The sequence below is a fragment of the Pogonomyrmex barbatus genome, unplaced genomic scaffold, assembly GCF_055798465.1.
Source record: "Pogonomyrmex barbatus isolate J1 unplaced genomic scaffold, ASM5579846v1 scaffold12, whole genome shotgun sequence".
Lineage (NCBI taxonomy): Eukaryota > Metazoa > Arthropoda > Insecta > Hymenoptera > Formicidae > Pogonomyrmex > Pogonomyrmex barbatus.
The window spans coordinates 8,006,783-8,020,123 of record NW_028297108.1 but is presented as its reverse complement, the minus strand read 5'-3'; the positions used below and the strand labels follow the sequence as shown (position 1 = coordinate 8,020,123).

Genomic DNA, 13,341 nt, shown 5'->3' with positions numbered 1-13,341 from the left:
AATGTATTTAATAGTAAAACATTTTACATTTAGAAAGCTGTATGAAACAAATTGAAAATTGTGACTTCCTCAAATGAGAGAAATAATAACTTTAAGGCTACACAAACCATAAAAGAAACGTTTGTAAAGAATTATACAGAGATAGAAGCCGAGGAATATTTCAGAGTAAAATAGTTTTTTATTTAATCACATAATGTATATGAAAAGGAATTCTTTTATATTAAATTTGTTTTTTTTTAGTATATGAATAGTAAAGATAGAAATAGAGAATAATTAAATATGACATCCCCAGGATTAGAAGATGACAAAAACTCTACAAAAACTCTATGTAGAGGATCTGGCTAAAATCTATCGAGAGTGCAATTTTACTTATCCAAAATTTAATGATTTATCTATCTTAATCGTGAAAGAAACAAGATACTGTCTATAATCAAGATAAATTCTGTACTCATGATTCAGGGACCAACCAGCTGTGAAAAAATGACTCAGATTTCACGATACATTCTTAATACTTATATGAAGAAGAGGCTTAACTGTGATGTTATAGGTATATTTTTATCAAATTTTTTAATTTTTGTATTATTATTAAATCGTGTATTATTATTAAATCGTGAGAAAAATAATATGTAGATTATACAAGAATTATAATATTAATATAGTTTACGCAATCAAGACGAATTGCTGCGATAAGTGTTGCCAAAAGAGTCAGCCAAGAAGGAAATTGGGATCTTGGTAGCCTTGTAGCCTTGGTAGCCTCAAGCTATATAGTACCTTAGTGAAAAGAAAAACTTCACTTGAAATTCGTTTAACTGCATCACCGAAATTCTACTCCAACATATAATTGAGCATTAACATATGTTGAATTATGCGCACATTATATTAGATGAAATTCATGAACTAGACCAAAATTTTGATTTTCTATTATTTGTTGTTAAAAGATTATTACAAATAAATTCTAGACAGGTCAAAGTTATTCTCATGTCGGTAATAATCGATGTAACAAAATTTGCAAAATACTTTTCAAATGAATTAGCAGTATCGAAATTCCCGAATTATCAAAATTCCCAAAAAAAGAAAAATTTTGAAATTTGTACGTATTATCTGGTTGAGATAACAAATCTAGGGATTATAAGTACACATGAAAATAATTATTTCAAATTTTATAATTTGTGTTCATGTATGTATGTGTGTATACACACACACACACACACACACACACACACACACACACACACAGCACACATATAAAATTTACAAGTGTACAAATTTGTATCATGATGCGTAATGATAAATTTATTTTGTAGAAAGTATCTGCTGTGGAGCGAAAAATCAGTCAATATATGATCAATTTTTACTCGCTTATTGTCGATGCTTTAGATAAAATTGACATAAATATGCAGGAGATAATGCAGGAGATTGAAATTCATTTCAAAGACGTTCATATATTTTTATCAGGACTTTATGAAATTGAAGAGTTATATAATTACTTGACATTAACTTGTCACAAAGATAAATTATCTAAGGATTTTATATTCATTGATTTCTGGTGATGACGAACAGTTATGTGTTTTTTCACTAACCATTGGAAGATTATAGGCACATTATACTTTCTACAAATATTGCTGAAAGCAGTATTATTGTGCCGAATGTAAAATATGGTATACAATTTTTATATAAATTATACGTTTAATTCATATAAAAAGAAAGGAAGAAAAAAATGATTTAATTGTGAAAAAAAATATTGAAAGTATTTAAAAATAATATAATTATCGAAAAGGGAAAAAAAAAGTAATTCGATACATAATTTCCAATAATAGATTTTTGCCTTGTGAAATAACTATCGAGAATCTCATCACTCGATATCAAACTTTAAAACTTTGTTGAGTGAGTAAATTGTATACAATGAGCTGGTCGCACGGGTCGTATAATGAATGGTAGAGATTAGTACCAAAAGCATTTTATGATGTAAGTAATTAAAATATTTAGAATCCATGTTTTTCATGTGCGATAATTTCTTAATTATTTTCCTATAAAATTTACAGAATATTTTAGCTAAAAGTACGCCGGAAATGCTTCGCGTTCCGCTCGCTAATGTTATTTTTCGTGCTAAAGTTCTTGATATCGATGAGCCACGTGTACTTTTTTCGCAGTTCCTCGATCCACCTAGTTTTTCTAATTTGACAAACGATATTCTAATCTAAAAAAAAAAAAAAGTCGGGGCCTTGGTAATGAGGACGATTCTTACCTATCTTTCGATGGAAAATTAACTGATCTTGACAAAGCGATGGCGCTTTTTCCGCTCGATATTCGAATTTCGAAATTTATCGTGTTGGGCCACGTTTTTGAAGTGTTACAAGATGCTATTATTATGAAAGCCAGTATGTCTGTTAAGGATGTTTTTATTCTTGAGAGATGCCATCCTACTGTTTCTTCATATACACGGAAAAAAAAATGGACTCGTAGTTCTAACGGTGACTGCATTGCTATTTTAAACCTTTATAAAATGTGGCGGAATGAAAAGGCAAACCGTCGTTTAAACACTTATCAAGCCGAAAAACAATGGCCCAAAGAAATGGGCTCTATTTAAGGACTCTTCGTGAATTGGATGCTCTAGCGAATAAAGTCATTAATTGATTATTCCATTTGGGAATTAAAGAGAGTACTGGAGTAAACAAAATCATCTGAGAAGGTATATTTATTTATTTTTAAATTATTTGTGATTGTATTACTTTTTAATTTAATTATTTTTAATTAGGTTTTAATCATGTATGTATGTATGTCATATGTGTATATCATATGTGTATATATTATAAAAAACATTGAATTGATAATTTGTGTCTTCTGGTATTTTGCAATTATATTTTATATATGTAATTTGTCATGTAATATATTTTGCATTAGATTGTTTTCTATCATCAAAATCTATCTTCCAATAATTTTATAGTTAGATTATAATTATAATTGTCTTATTTTTTATTTCTTTTATCGTTATTTTGTCATATTGTTATTTTATTGTTATAATAATAGAATAATAACTTTGGTAATCAATTTTTATCAACTTTAAACTTACAGATAAATAAATTGCATAATTGGATAAATATCGGAATGCAACTGGACGATAACTAATGATGATGATATTATAATTTGTCAAAATAAAATTAAACACATTTTACTCGAATTGAGAAACAAAGAAAATCATGAAATCCAGAAGATGATGAAGTCGATTATTTTAATAGCGAATGGAATCATTATAACAGACCGCATTTTTTGCCATCTGCTCTAGAAATGATGAGAAAAGTGTGACATATATTCGTTGCATAAAGCATTAAAACTACACGAAATAGATGAACATAGCGAGGATATATTGAAACATCTTTTACAATTACAGTATCTTGCTAGCGAGTATGTAGACAGTATTTTTATGTATATTATTATAATTATATTTTATATGTTTTAATCTCTTTCATCAGGGATGCACACATAGTGGGAAATGTAGCTGCTTTTTGTAAACTATGTGGAAAGAAAATTGGCTTATTAGAATTACGTAGTCATCTTTATTCAGAGCAACATCTAGAAAACGAGAAACTTTTATTATTAATACATTAAATTGAAAATTAAAATACTATAATCAAATTCCTTTATTCTGGAATTTTCTTTCCATCTATAATTTTTTTTTTTTTTTAATGGTATAGTCTTTTGGAATATATATGTATAATATATGTTTAAAAAAATTGTTTAGTTTTTCTCTATTTTGTTTTACTTTATACATATATGAATGAAAAATTAATTATTCCAGAATAAAAAAAAAAAAAAAATGTCTATAGAGAATCTATTATACTTATTACAAAACAAATCAGTATTTTTTTGCTTATAATTATATAATTGTAGTATTATGGACACATAAAAATGCTGTTTTTTTTTTTATTTACATTTGTTATTTATTTTTATATTTCAAATAACACAAGATTTGACATTTGTTATATGAAGGAAAAATGTAATTTTTCAAGAATGTAAAATGACTGAAATAACATTTTAAGTTTTAAAATTGTCAATTTTTGTACAAAAATTTATGTCAGGAAAGTAATAAAATTAATAATTAAATTTCTCAATTTTTTTTTCAAATTTTCAAGATTATTTATGTTTAATACGTAATTTATAAAAGTATAGACAATTGAAAATTTAATATCAATAATTACGTACGGTCGGTAAAATTACATAAATTGTTATCGATCATCGATATTTAGGAAAAATTAAAATTCTCAAAGATTAAATTATTAGAAGAATAAAATTGAACAAAGATAATAATTTTTGCTTTATTATCTTGCTTTTGTTATTTACATTATGTAAACATATAAACACAATATTTGAAATACATACAGGTTTACATGCAATACGAAGGTTTGAGGTTAGATTATATTAACTTGTATATTTGCGCGATTGAAAAGTGTGTGAAAAAATATATATGAAAAGCAAAAGACATATATATATATATATATATATATATATATCCAATAATTTTATGAGAGACAAATTTTTATTGTAGTCTCATTATAATTCTTGCAAAAATTTAATTATCATCAATGAAACGCACATTTACCGGTCATTTTTTTTTCGGGCAAAATGTTATCTATCGAAGATTAAATTATTGCACTTTTACTACACTACACAGAAACATGCAACTAATAAGATACTAACAGGTATTTTTTAATATTAGCTTGCAATTCTTTTGTTCTAGACAGATTCGCAAATATTAAAGCATAAACAGTTGAATGGAAATATAAAAATTATCCATATAAAATGAAAAAAAAAACCAAGAGAACTTTTAACTATTTTTTTAACATATCTTTTAACTATTTTAAAATTTGTAAATATAATAGATTTTTCTGCCATTTTTAAACCGGAAGACAGAAAGAGACCGGTATGATATATGACAATATAATAAATACTTTGGATCACTCAGGATAACCAATAGAACAAGCAGTAATATACAAAAGGAAGAAGATGTTAAGGAATCTTTCAATATGGTTTTACCACCATCTAATATTACATAAATATTACGTCGGGGTCACACGTTCACAATTCAAGATGTTCTGACAAGATGGTTAACAAAAGTATATTAATAATGGAATATAATAATATATCGCATATACATATATAGAAGCATAATGATATTAAAATATAATTTAGAATATAATATTTCTTACACAAATAAGCTTTTTTTTGCTAAACTTAATTTACAGTAATTTATACAAAAAAATGTTAAAATTCCATTATAGATAGTTATAGTTATATATTATTGTCTTTTTATCTCATGCTAGATTTATTTATTATATAAGTAAATTTATTATTATAGATTTTTTTCTACTACTCAAATTACTCGAATTAAATATATATATATATATATATATATATCGCTTGATATTGCGATTTTCTCTTTTAACTGTATAAAATTTACAATAATTAAAACCATGGAACGTTACAAAATTATAAAGATATATCCGATATAAAGAAAAGTCTAGTTAACGAAAATTTTAATCTTTTCGATACCAGAATGAATATTTCGAGACTTAAAATATCCTCTTGATTTGAAAGTTCCTCTTTTAATATTATTTTTAGATTTTTTATAGACACGCGATTATTTATAAACAATGTTGAAGAAAGAATACTATCGAAAAGATTAATAGACCAAAATAAAAAAAAATGCCGAATAACATTATAAAAAGAAATATTAAAAATGTACGAGTATCATGATTAAATTACATCTAAAGATTTAATATTATAATATTAATTTTATATATATAAAATAATGGAAGACTGGTTTCGCCGATTATAAATAATAATAAATTTTCGTCGATAGAATGTTAGCTCGCATCGGTTAATGAACTAGTCTCGTTCATCATGGAAACAGAGGAGAGAAGATTCAATTCGGCAAATAGTATTCTCGTGGTATGTATTCCGGTTTCGGACTACTCGGCTCGATACCGAGCAGCTCCCCCATAAAGGCGATGTATGTGATTGCCAGGCGCAACGTCTCGATTCTCGAAAGCCGTTTCTCGTAAGCGAATGTCGGTACCTGAACACGTGAAATGATTATTACGAAATTGAAAGAAAAAGTCTTGGAGAAAAGTCAAAAGAATATGTTCTCTTTTTTTTTTTTTTTAAACGCGGCACGTACTTTCCTGCGGAGTTTGTCGAAGGCCTCGTTTAGATTGAACATCCTGCGCCTCTCCCGAATATTTGCAGCTCTCCTCTGAGATACTGTTGCCACTCGACGTCTCGGTTTCTTCGTCGTTGACGACGGTAAGTTCGGCGAACGACCGTTCGGTGTATAACGACTGAAAGTTTCAAAATTTTTTACACTTTGTGATATAATATACATATAATGTACTTGGGAATCTTTGATCGGAAATGTGAGTTTATGATTGACGAAGCTCCAACGGTGACGTTCTACATATTTTCCAATTTTTACCTCTCTCTTTCGTCCTTTTGAAGCGATGAAATAACAATGAAATAATCTTACGTACTTATACCGTACAAATATCCGTCACAATTCCGTACTAATTTTTGTCAAATATTATTCAGTCCGTTTTTGACAACTCAATAGACGCAAAATAATGTTTTGATCAACTGTACAGGGAAAAGCTGAAAGGTAAAAAAAGTTTTGGAAAATGAAAATCTTCAATTCTATTATGATCTGTTTCTACGTAATATATAACGGTGCCTTTGTACCAAATCAAAGTTTTTCTTTTGACATAAAATTCAAAAAAAATCTGTTAAATATTCTTGGAGACCACGAAAAAAAAAATGGGATATACCACGTCAACTTTTATAAGAATTAACCCTCACCTATCGGATGTGAGATCCGTATGAATTCCTATGCAAATTATTTATGTTACAACTGTAAAATATTTAAAAACGATACATCGTGCTATCAATCTTCCTACCTCTTTCCCGTTAGTGTAATAGTTAATTTTCTAGTGGTAGAATATTCTTTTCTACTTGCTTTATATAAGATACAATATTTTTTTTAACAAAAAAAGTTTACAAATACATGAATCATATAAAAATTTTATCGAAAAGCTTATTCGCAGAAAACCGCTGTTCAAAATCGTCCGAGGGTTCTCCTTTTTCCAAATGTCCCTTTACCTTTCGACTTTCTCTCTTGCAGGCAGCGTAGAATGAATTACCTCTGGTGCAACAACGCACAGGGTTGCCTGTACAATCCGTGTTCATTCACGTGCGGATGAGCAGGCGGCTGCGTTTGATATAAGACGGAACTATCCCACATCGGATAGCTAGCGATTTCACCGCCAACGTACTGCGACATCTCCGCCGCGATTACCTATCACGTGAATATAGATTTCGTCTGAGAAAATTAATCCAAGCGATGCAAACTATATGAGAATTTACAGCGCGTTTAATAAATTTATACGCAGAGAGAGAGAGAGAGAGAGAGAGAGAGAGAGAGAGAGAGAGAGAGAGAGAGCGAGCGATTTGTTTAAATTTAATAAATTTTAGTAAATATAAAGAAATTTATCTTTTAAATAGTCCAAATGAATTAATTGTTGATTCAACAGATTAGATTGTTTGATTTTTTAAATAATAAATAATAAATAGCTTTATTTTTCAAAAATATTTATTTAATAAATTGTTTGAAGAAGAAAACAACGCTCTTTATTATATGCTTCAACGATATTAAAGAATCTCTTTCTTTCATCGAAACGATATTTAATCTAACCAAGGTATGATTTGATTTAAAGATAAATTTTATTTCCTTTAAATAATAATGTTTTTTCTATGAAACAACACGATATATTCTAACGAAATAACAAAACTCTTAATTCAACAAAATGATGTTTAATATAAAACTATATCATTTAAATTAAATAAATTCAAGTCCAATGGATGAATAGAATTGCTAAATCTAAAAAAACTTTCTTCTTAGTGTACCTTTTTTATCTATTAAAAAGTTTTATAATATAATTATAAATTGAATCTATTAAATTATGAAAATGATTAGATTGTATTTTTAAACGCTCTTACATTTTATAAAATATATCAAACATATATGTCTACACCGAAAGAATGATTTTGCGCAAGTGTCCAAAAATTTAATTTCCTAGATCCAATTCTAAATCTAATTCTGTTGGACCGATATTATTAAGTAGGACTTTCGAGACTTAATTGTAATGATAATATTGCAAATTTTTTTTATATCTTAGCAATCGATTTGAACGATCGAGTTGTATGTAATTAATTTGATGGCTTAATAAAATTATTTTTAAATCTTTTTCTACCCAAATTTTTACTTTAGCAAAAATGTTCTTTTTGTATAAAAGCCGCTTTTTATATATGTCGTTCATTCCATTTTAAACGAATTAATCAATCTTCTTATTAACCTAAAGCCCACATCGGACTAAATTAGATTAAAATTTAATTTATTGAAAGAAAAAGCCAATCTCAATTTTAACCCGTAGTCTGACGATACGATATTTAATGCTAATTATATATTTAATCCTCATTTTTCCCCTAGTTTCTTTCATTTTCAAATATTAAGATTAAATGTTAATGCTATTGGTCAACAACTCTTGAAGAAATATCATATTTTTATATCTTTTGAATAAAAATGCATGTTTTTATGAGACAAGTTTATGAGACAAGTTTTCCTTAAGAATCTTAAGGCAATTTTGAAATCAAATTCCAATTAATTTAACCGACGATTAATTCGACCGGCAATACGCTTACAACAAATTTATTCGAGTATAATTTATTATCCTTAATCGAACTTTTGCATATGTCGAACAACAAACAATTGACACGTTCTATTCACGTTAACTGTCATGGTAATAGTACAAGTACTTGTCGTATGATAATTGTCACTTAAATTAATCAGAGTTTGATCACCATTAAAATGCTTGATTCGATTAATCGTTACAATATTATACATTATGTCAGGCTACAATTTGATATTTCACTCGATTATTAGCCATATGTATCTTAATAATTTGACTCTAGTTCATTGTCTTTCCAGGCTAAAGTAATTTATATTTATAAAATTTAAAATTAAATTGCAAGCGAGTGTCGCTAGCGATGTATCATTATTATACACAGGATATTTTTCCCTTTTTCTGGCACATCTAAAAATTTGACCAGATATGAAAATAATTTTGTTAAGCCTTCAAAATTATTACGTACGATGTTCAAATTGATTGTTAGAAGATCGAAAATTTATTCAATGTTATTATTATGTTTAAGCGTTAACTATATAATTTTGATGATTTAACAGAATTGTTTTTATATCCATACATCTGGCCAAATTTTTCTTTCTTCTTTTTTTTTTTTTTTTTTGTTAGGTTTGCCAGAAAATTATTCTCTCCATACAGAAATAATTACAAAACCCTCCTCCTCCGTTTTTTCATCGTAAATAACTCGGGACATCGTGAATCGTATCATGTAGGACTTACTGGTGCTTGATTTCCATTAATCTCCCACAGCGGTTCGGTGTAGCTCATATCCCGCTTCCTGTCCAGCGACGAATGAATACCACCAGTGCTCGTTTACTCACTCACAGAAGATGGAAAAAAATTAAAAAAAAGAAGGATGTCTGTGCGTAATGGCACTTGAACGACGTCTTGCGATTGTTTCGGGGCTCGAGCGTCCCGTTATTCTGAGGACCATCCACCGGGATAGCGCATTTTCGGAAATTTTACAGACATCCCGGGGGTAGCTACCCTCTTCGGCATCCCCGAAAACGCGCAGATCACATGTCGCGAGACGCGTGCGCCGTGACGCAGCTACGACAACATTGGGGCCTCCTCGACACCCCTGTAACCCCCGTTGGGCGGTGCTTGTCGCGGTGCGGCCTACCGGTGTCGCCAGAGCTCATTTCGAATATTGACCGAAAGATTGTAAAATGGACGCGATGGATGGAAACCGAACGACGGGAAAGCCGAGTTTCTGATCTGTATAAAGATGTTGTAGCGATAAATTTACAATTTATAAATTTAATAAAACTAACACGAGCCAGAAGAGAAATAAAAATTTTTCTTTTTACATATATGCGATCCCGATTGATGAAGATTTTGATAAAAAATCAAAACCCGATCGAGACATTAGATAAAGAAGTCTGTGTATGTACACGAATACAGCGAAATTATGTAGGTGAAAAAAAAAGTTGGAAAAATTTTTTTTATCATACGTTTTTATCATACGTTTTTATCACGTTCGTGCTTTAGATTTACATTGGCCTTGTATTAAATTTATAATGTAATAAACAATAATGCAATAAACAAATTAATCAATTTTATTTATAATATGTTGTTGTAGATTTCTTATCTTAAATTCTCAAATTCCTATATGAAAAGAACAATTCTGCTAAAGTATTTAAAAATTTGGCCACATATCGATCTGAAAATAATTTTGTTGGACCATCAAAATAATTACAATAAATACGAATATATGGAACGTTCAAATTGGTTGCTAGAATATAAAAGATTTTTGCGGTATTATCATCATGCTTGTATCCTATATTGATTTTAATGGTCCAAACAAATTATTTTCAAATCATGAACGAATATTTAGCAAGACTATTTTTTTCACATAAATCGATTCTAAGATTTATATATAACATCTATCCATCTGTGTATAACATTTAAATATTATATTAACTTTTTAATTTACTTTCTAAATATCCTTCCGATATATACTTAATTCTGCATCTATTAAATGTTAATTAGATGTGATATATTAGTCGGTTTCTGTTTCTTTTCTACTCGAGTCAGTTTCTTGCGGTAAATCATCCTCTCGTCGCAATTGCTCAAGGGATTTCCGCGACGAATTCATATAATAAGCGTCTCGAACAGGTTTGGAAAGATCTGTGACGAAATCGCAAATTTCGCTGAGCTGGGGCGTGACCCCATTGCGGGCGACGATGCAACGAGGTCTGTGCATTGTTAACGACGCATCAATATCGGATTGAACGAACACGTGCGAAATCCAGAGGACCCCGTTTACGCGAATTGCCCTATTTATCCCATTATCTCTGCGAGTTTGTCAGGAATCGCTCCGCATTGATTTAACGCAAGATGGATCTATTATATCAAATTATTACGAAAAGAAAAAAGAATAAGTAAATTGTTTTTTAAATAAATTTAACTTTGTTTCAGAATGAAATGGGTAATTGACATAACAATAAAATAAAGTATGATGATTGCAATGAATTATTTAACTTTAAAATGACATTTGTCTTTAATCTGTATTATTTAAATTTATTGACCAAAGATTTAAAAAAGAAGTTATATGAATCAATATAATAACGGCAATTGTCATATAATTTCAAATAAAAATTATTATATTCTAAATAAATTGATTGTGATGAATTTTTCGGAATAACATTTTAATACTGAATTTCGAAAATGCTTACGCAATCCCAATATTATAAATTAGCATTTTTAATTTTTTACACCGAAAAATATGTTTGATTGGATTAATTGGAATTCTGACTGAAAATGGACAAATCATCATTTTCTGCTTAAATCTACTAAAATGTTAATTGAGATAACCGGAATTTCTGATTGATGTAATCATCTTCTGATATGTCCAGCTTTCAACCAGACACTTTCTCAGTATATTTGTTTTTCAATTTATTTTCATTTTACCTTTCTAATTTTGTTAAATTATGTTTGTGTTAATAATATTCATATTTTCTAGCTTATACAAAATAATTGTATATTTAATTTACTTAAATTTACTTTGCTCTCTTCCCCTAAATATTAATAATCTTCGAAAAAAACATAATTTAAATATTATGCTAAAATAATTTTTAAGAAATATAGAAATATTTTAAAGAATATAAATATGGTCTCTGCAATTCCTTATTAATATCTATATACTTCTGTAGTATATTTTTTAATTTGAGTTAGAATTAGAACTCGATCAAAAAAAAATTGCAATCGTTAATAAGAACAATAAGAATTGTATCGAATAATAAAATGATTGATTATTGATATTGAGATAGAAAGCAATGATAAATTGTAGCTATTAACTAAATCTCGGTTCCGAAATAACATATAACATGTAAAACACTCTTTATTATAATTTCATTAAGCTTTAAAAATTATACTAAAAATGCAAGAATAGAAAACGATAGGATTTAATATCTAACTTTGAGATGACATCTCTCGTAATTCGATGATTTCGAGGATTAGAATTTTCAAAAATTGATTTCTCTTTCGAGACAAATTTCTACTAATTATTTTCGATTGTTCGGGTTTTTTTTTTGCAAAGTGAATGAAATTTAATTTCGCGTGTGATTTCATACGTATCGCTCGCTCCAGAAAATGATGGCGGAAAGTGCTGGAGCTTACCAGCGCCAACGCCTGAAACATCGATCCGAAGCGTCAGCTTGCAGTTATGTATATAGTTCATATTACAGCATGATGGTATTAAACATCCACGTCGCTCTCTATACGCGCCTACGTTCCTATATGGATACTGTTTATCAAATATTTCGCGCGATATTAGATACGCACGACACGCGCGCGATATTTTCTTCGCACGACACACTTAACTTGATTTGTTTTTCATACGATTTCATATTTAACGATATAATTATTAAAAAAATTGACTCTGGCATAAAATCCTCAGCCAACGTTTCAAAACTCTATATGAAAAGAACACTTTTGCTGAAATATCTAAAAAAATTTGGTACCAGATACAGATCTGAAGAAGATACATTAATATTATATAATTTTATCCAGCCATCAAAGTGTTTATGTAAAAATGTTGAAATTTATTGTTGGAATAAAATTTTTTACATAATTATAATAAGTTATCATCATGCTCAAACGTCCAACGCAATAATTTTTACGATCCAACAAAATTATTTTTAGATTTATGTTTGATCAAATTTTTTAGATGCTTCAGCAAATGCGATTAATTTTCTCGATCAAAGCGATATTATAATAAACTATACTAAAATATTTCACTAAATTTCTATTGTTTTCTTTTAAGTATAATGAAAAATATGGTAAAAAATATTTGACCCAAAATGTAAGAAAGAGCTCCAATCGAGAAACATCACTTGTCATATTTCACTTTATATAAAACGAATATTTGTAAATATCTGATTGATACGAATTAGATCCAGATTTCTTGACTTATTTTACATACAATATATGTATACCATATTGCATGAAAGAAAATAATTTTACATATAAACATAAATATTTCATTAATATTTTAATAACTTCAAGAATATTACATGTTCGGCTGTTGAACCGATAAATTTGTACTCGAAACAAAAATCCTGGAATGCCGATTGACAAATCGGAAAACGATTAA

General features: G+C 28.4%; 1 protein-coding gene and 1 pseudogene across 2 annotated transcripts; one reads left to right on the top strand and one right to left on the bottom strand.

The window, feature by feature from the left end:
• Positions 1-450: 450 nt before the first annotated feature.
• On the top strand, positions 451-2,689 carry LOC105429034 (putative ATP-dependent RNA helicase spindle-E; annotated as a pseudogene). Its single transcript, XR_016138143.1, has 3 exons — positions 451-547; positions 1,818-1,965; positions 2,043-2,689. The product of XR_016138143.1 is annotated as a putative ATP-dependent RNA helicase spindle-E (transcript).
• Positions 2,690-4,288: 1,599 nt separating this feature from the next.
• Positions 4,289-9,722, bottom strand: LOC105429035 (protein Fer3). The gene is made up of 4 exons (XM_011641720.3): positions 9,465-9,722; positions 7,188-7,342; positions 6,176-6,335; positions 4,289-6,073 (listed from the first exon to the last, which is right to left on the bottom strand). The coding sequence occupies exons 1-4, from the start codon at positions 9,510-9,512 to the stop codon at positions 5,921-5,923; spliced, it is 516 nt and encodes a 171-aa protein (XP_011640022.2). The 5' UTR covers positions 9,513-9,722; the 3' UTR covers positions 4,289-5,920.
• Positions 9,723-13,341: the final 3,619 nt, after the last annotated feature.

Bases quoted from the DNA above. Each gene is read 5' to 3' on its own strand.
- LOC105429035 (XM_011641720.3), bottom strand. From the start codon at position 9,512: ATGAGCTACACCGAACCGCTGTGGGAGATTAATGGAAATCAAGCACCA. The intron at 7,343-9,464 runs GTAAGTCCTACA...TTCACGTGATAG, and splicing joins TTAATGGAAATCAAGCACCA to GTAATCGCGGCGGAGATGTC. The intron at 6,074-6,175 runs GTACGTGCCGCG...TCACGTGTTCAG, and splicing joins TCGACAAACTCCGCAGGAAA to GTACCGACATTCGCTTACGA.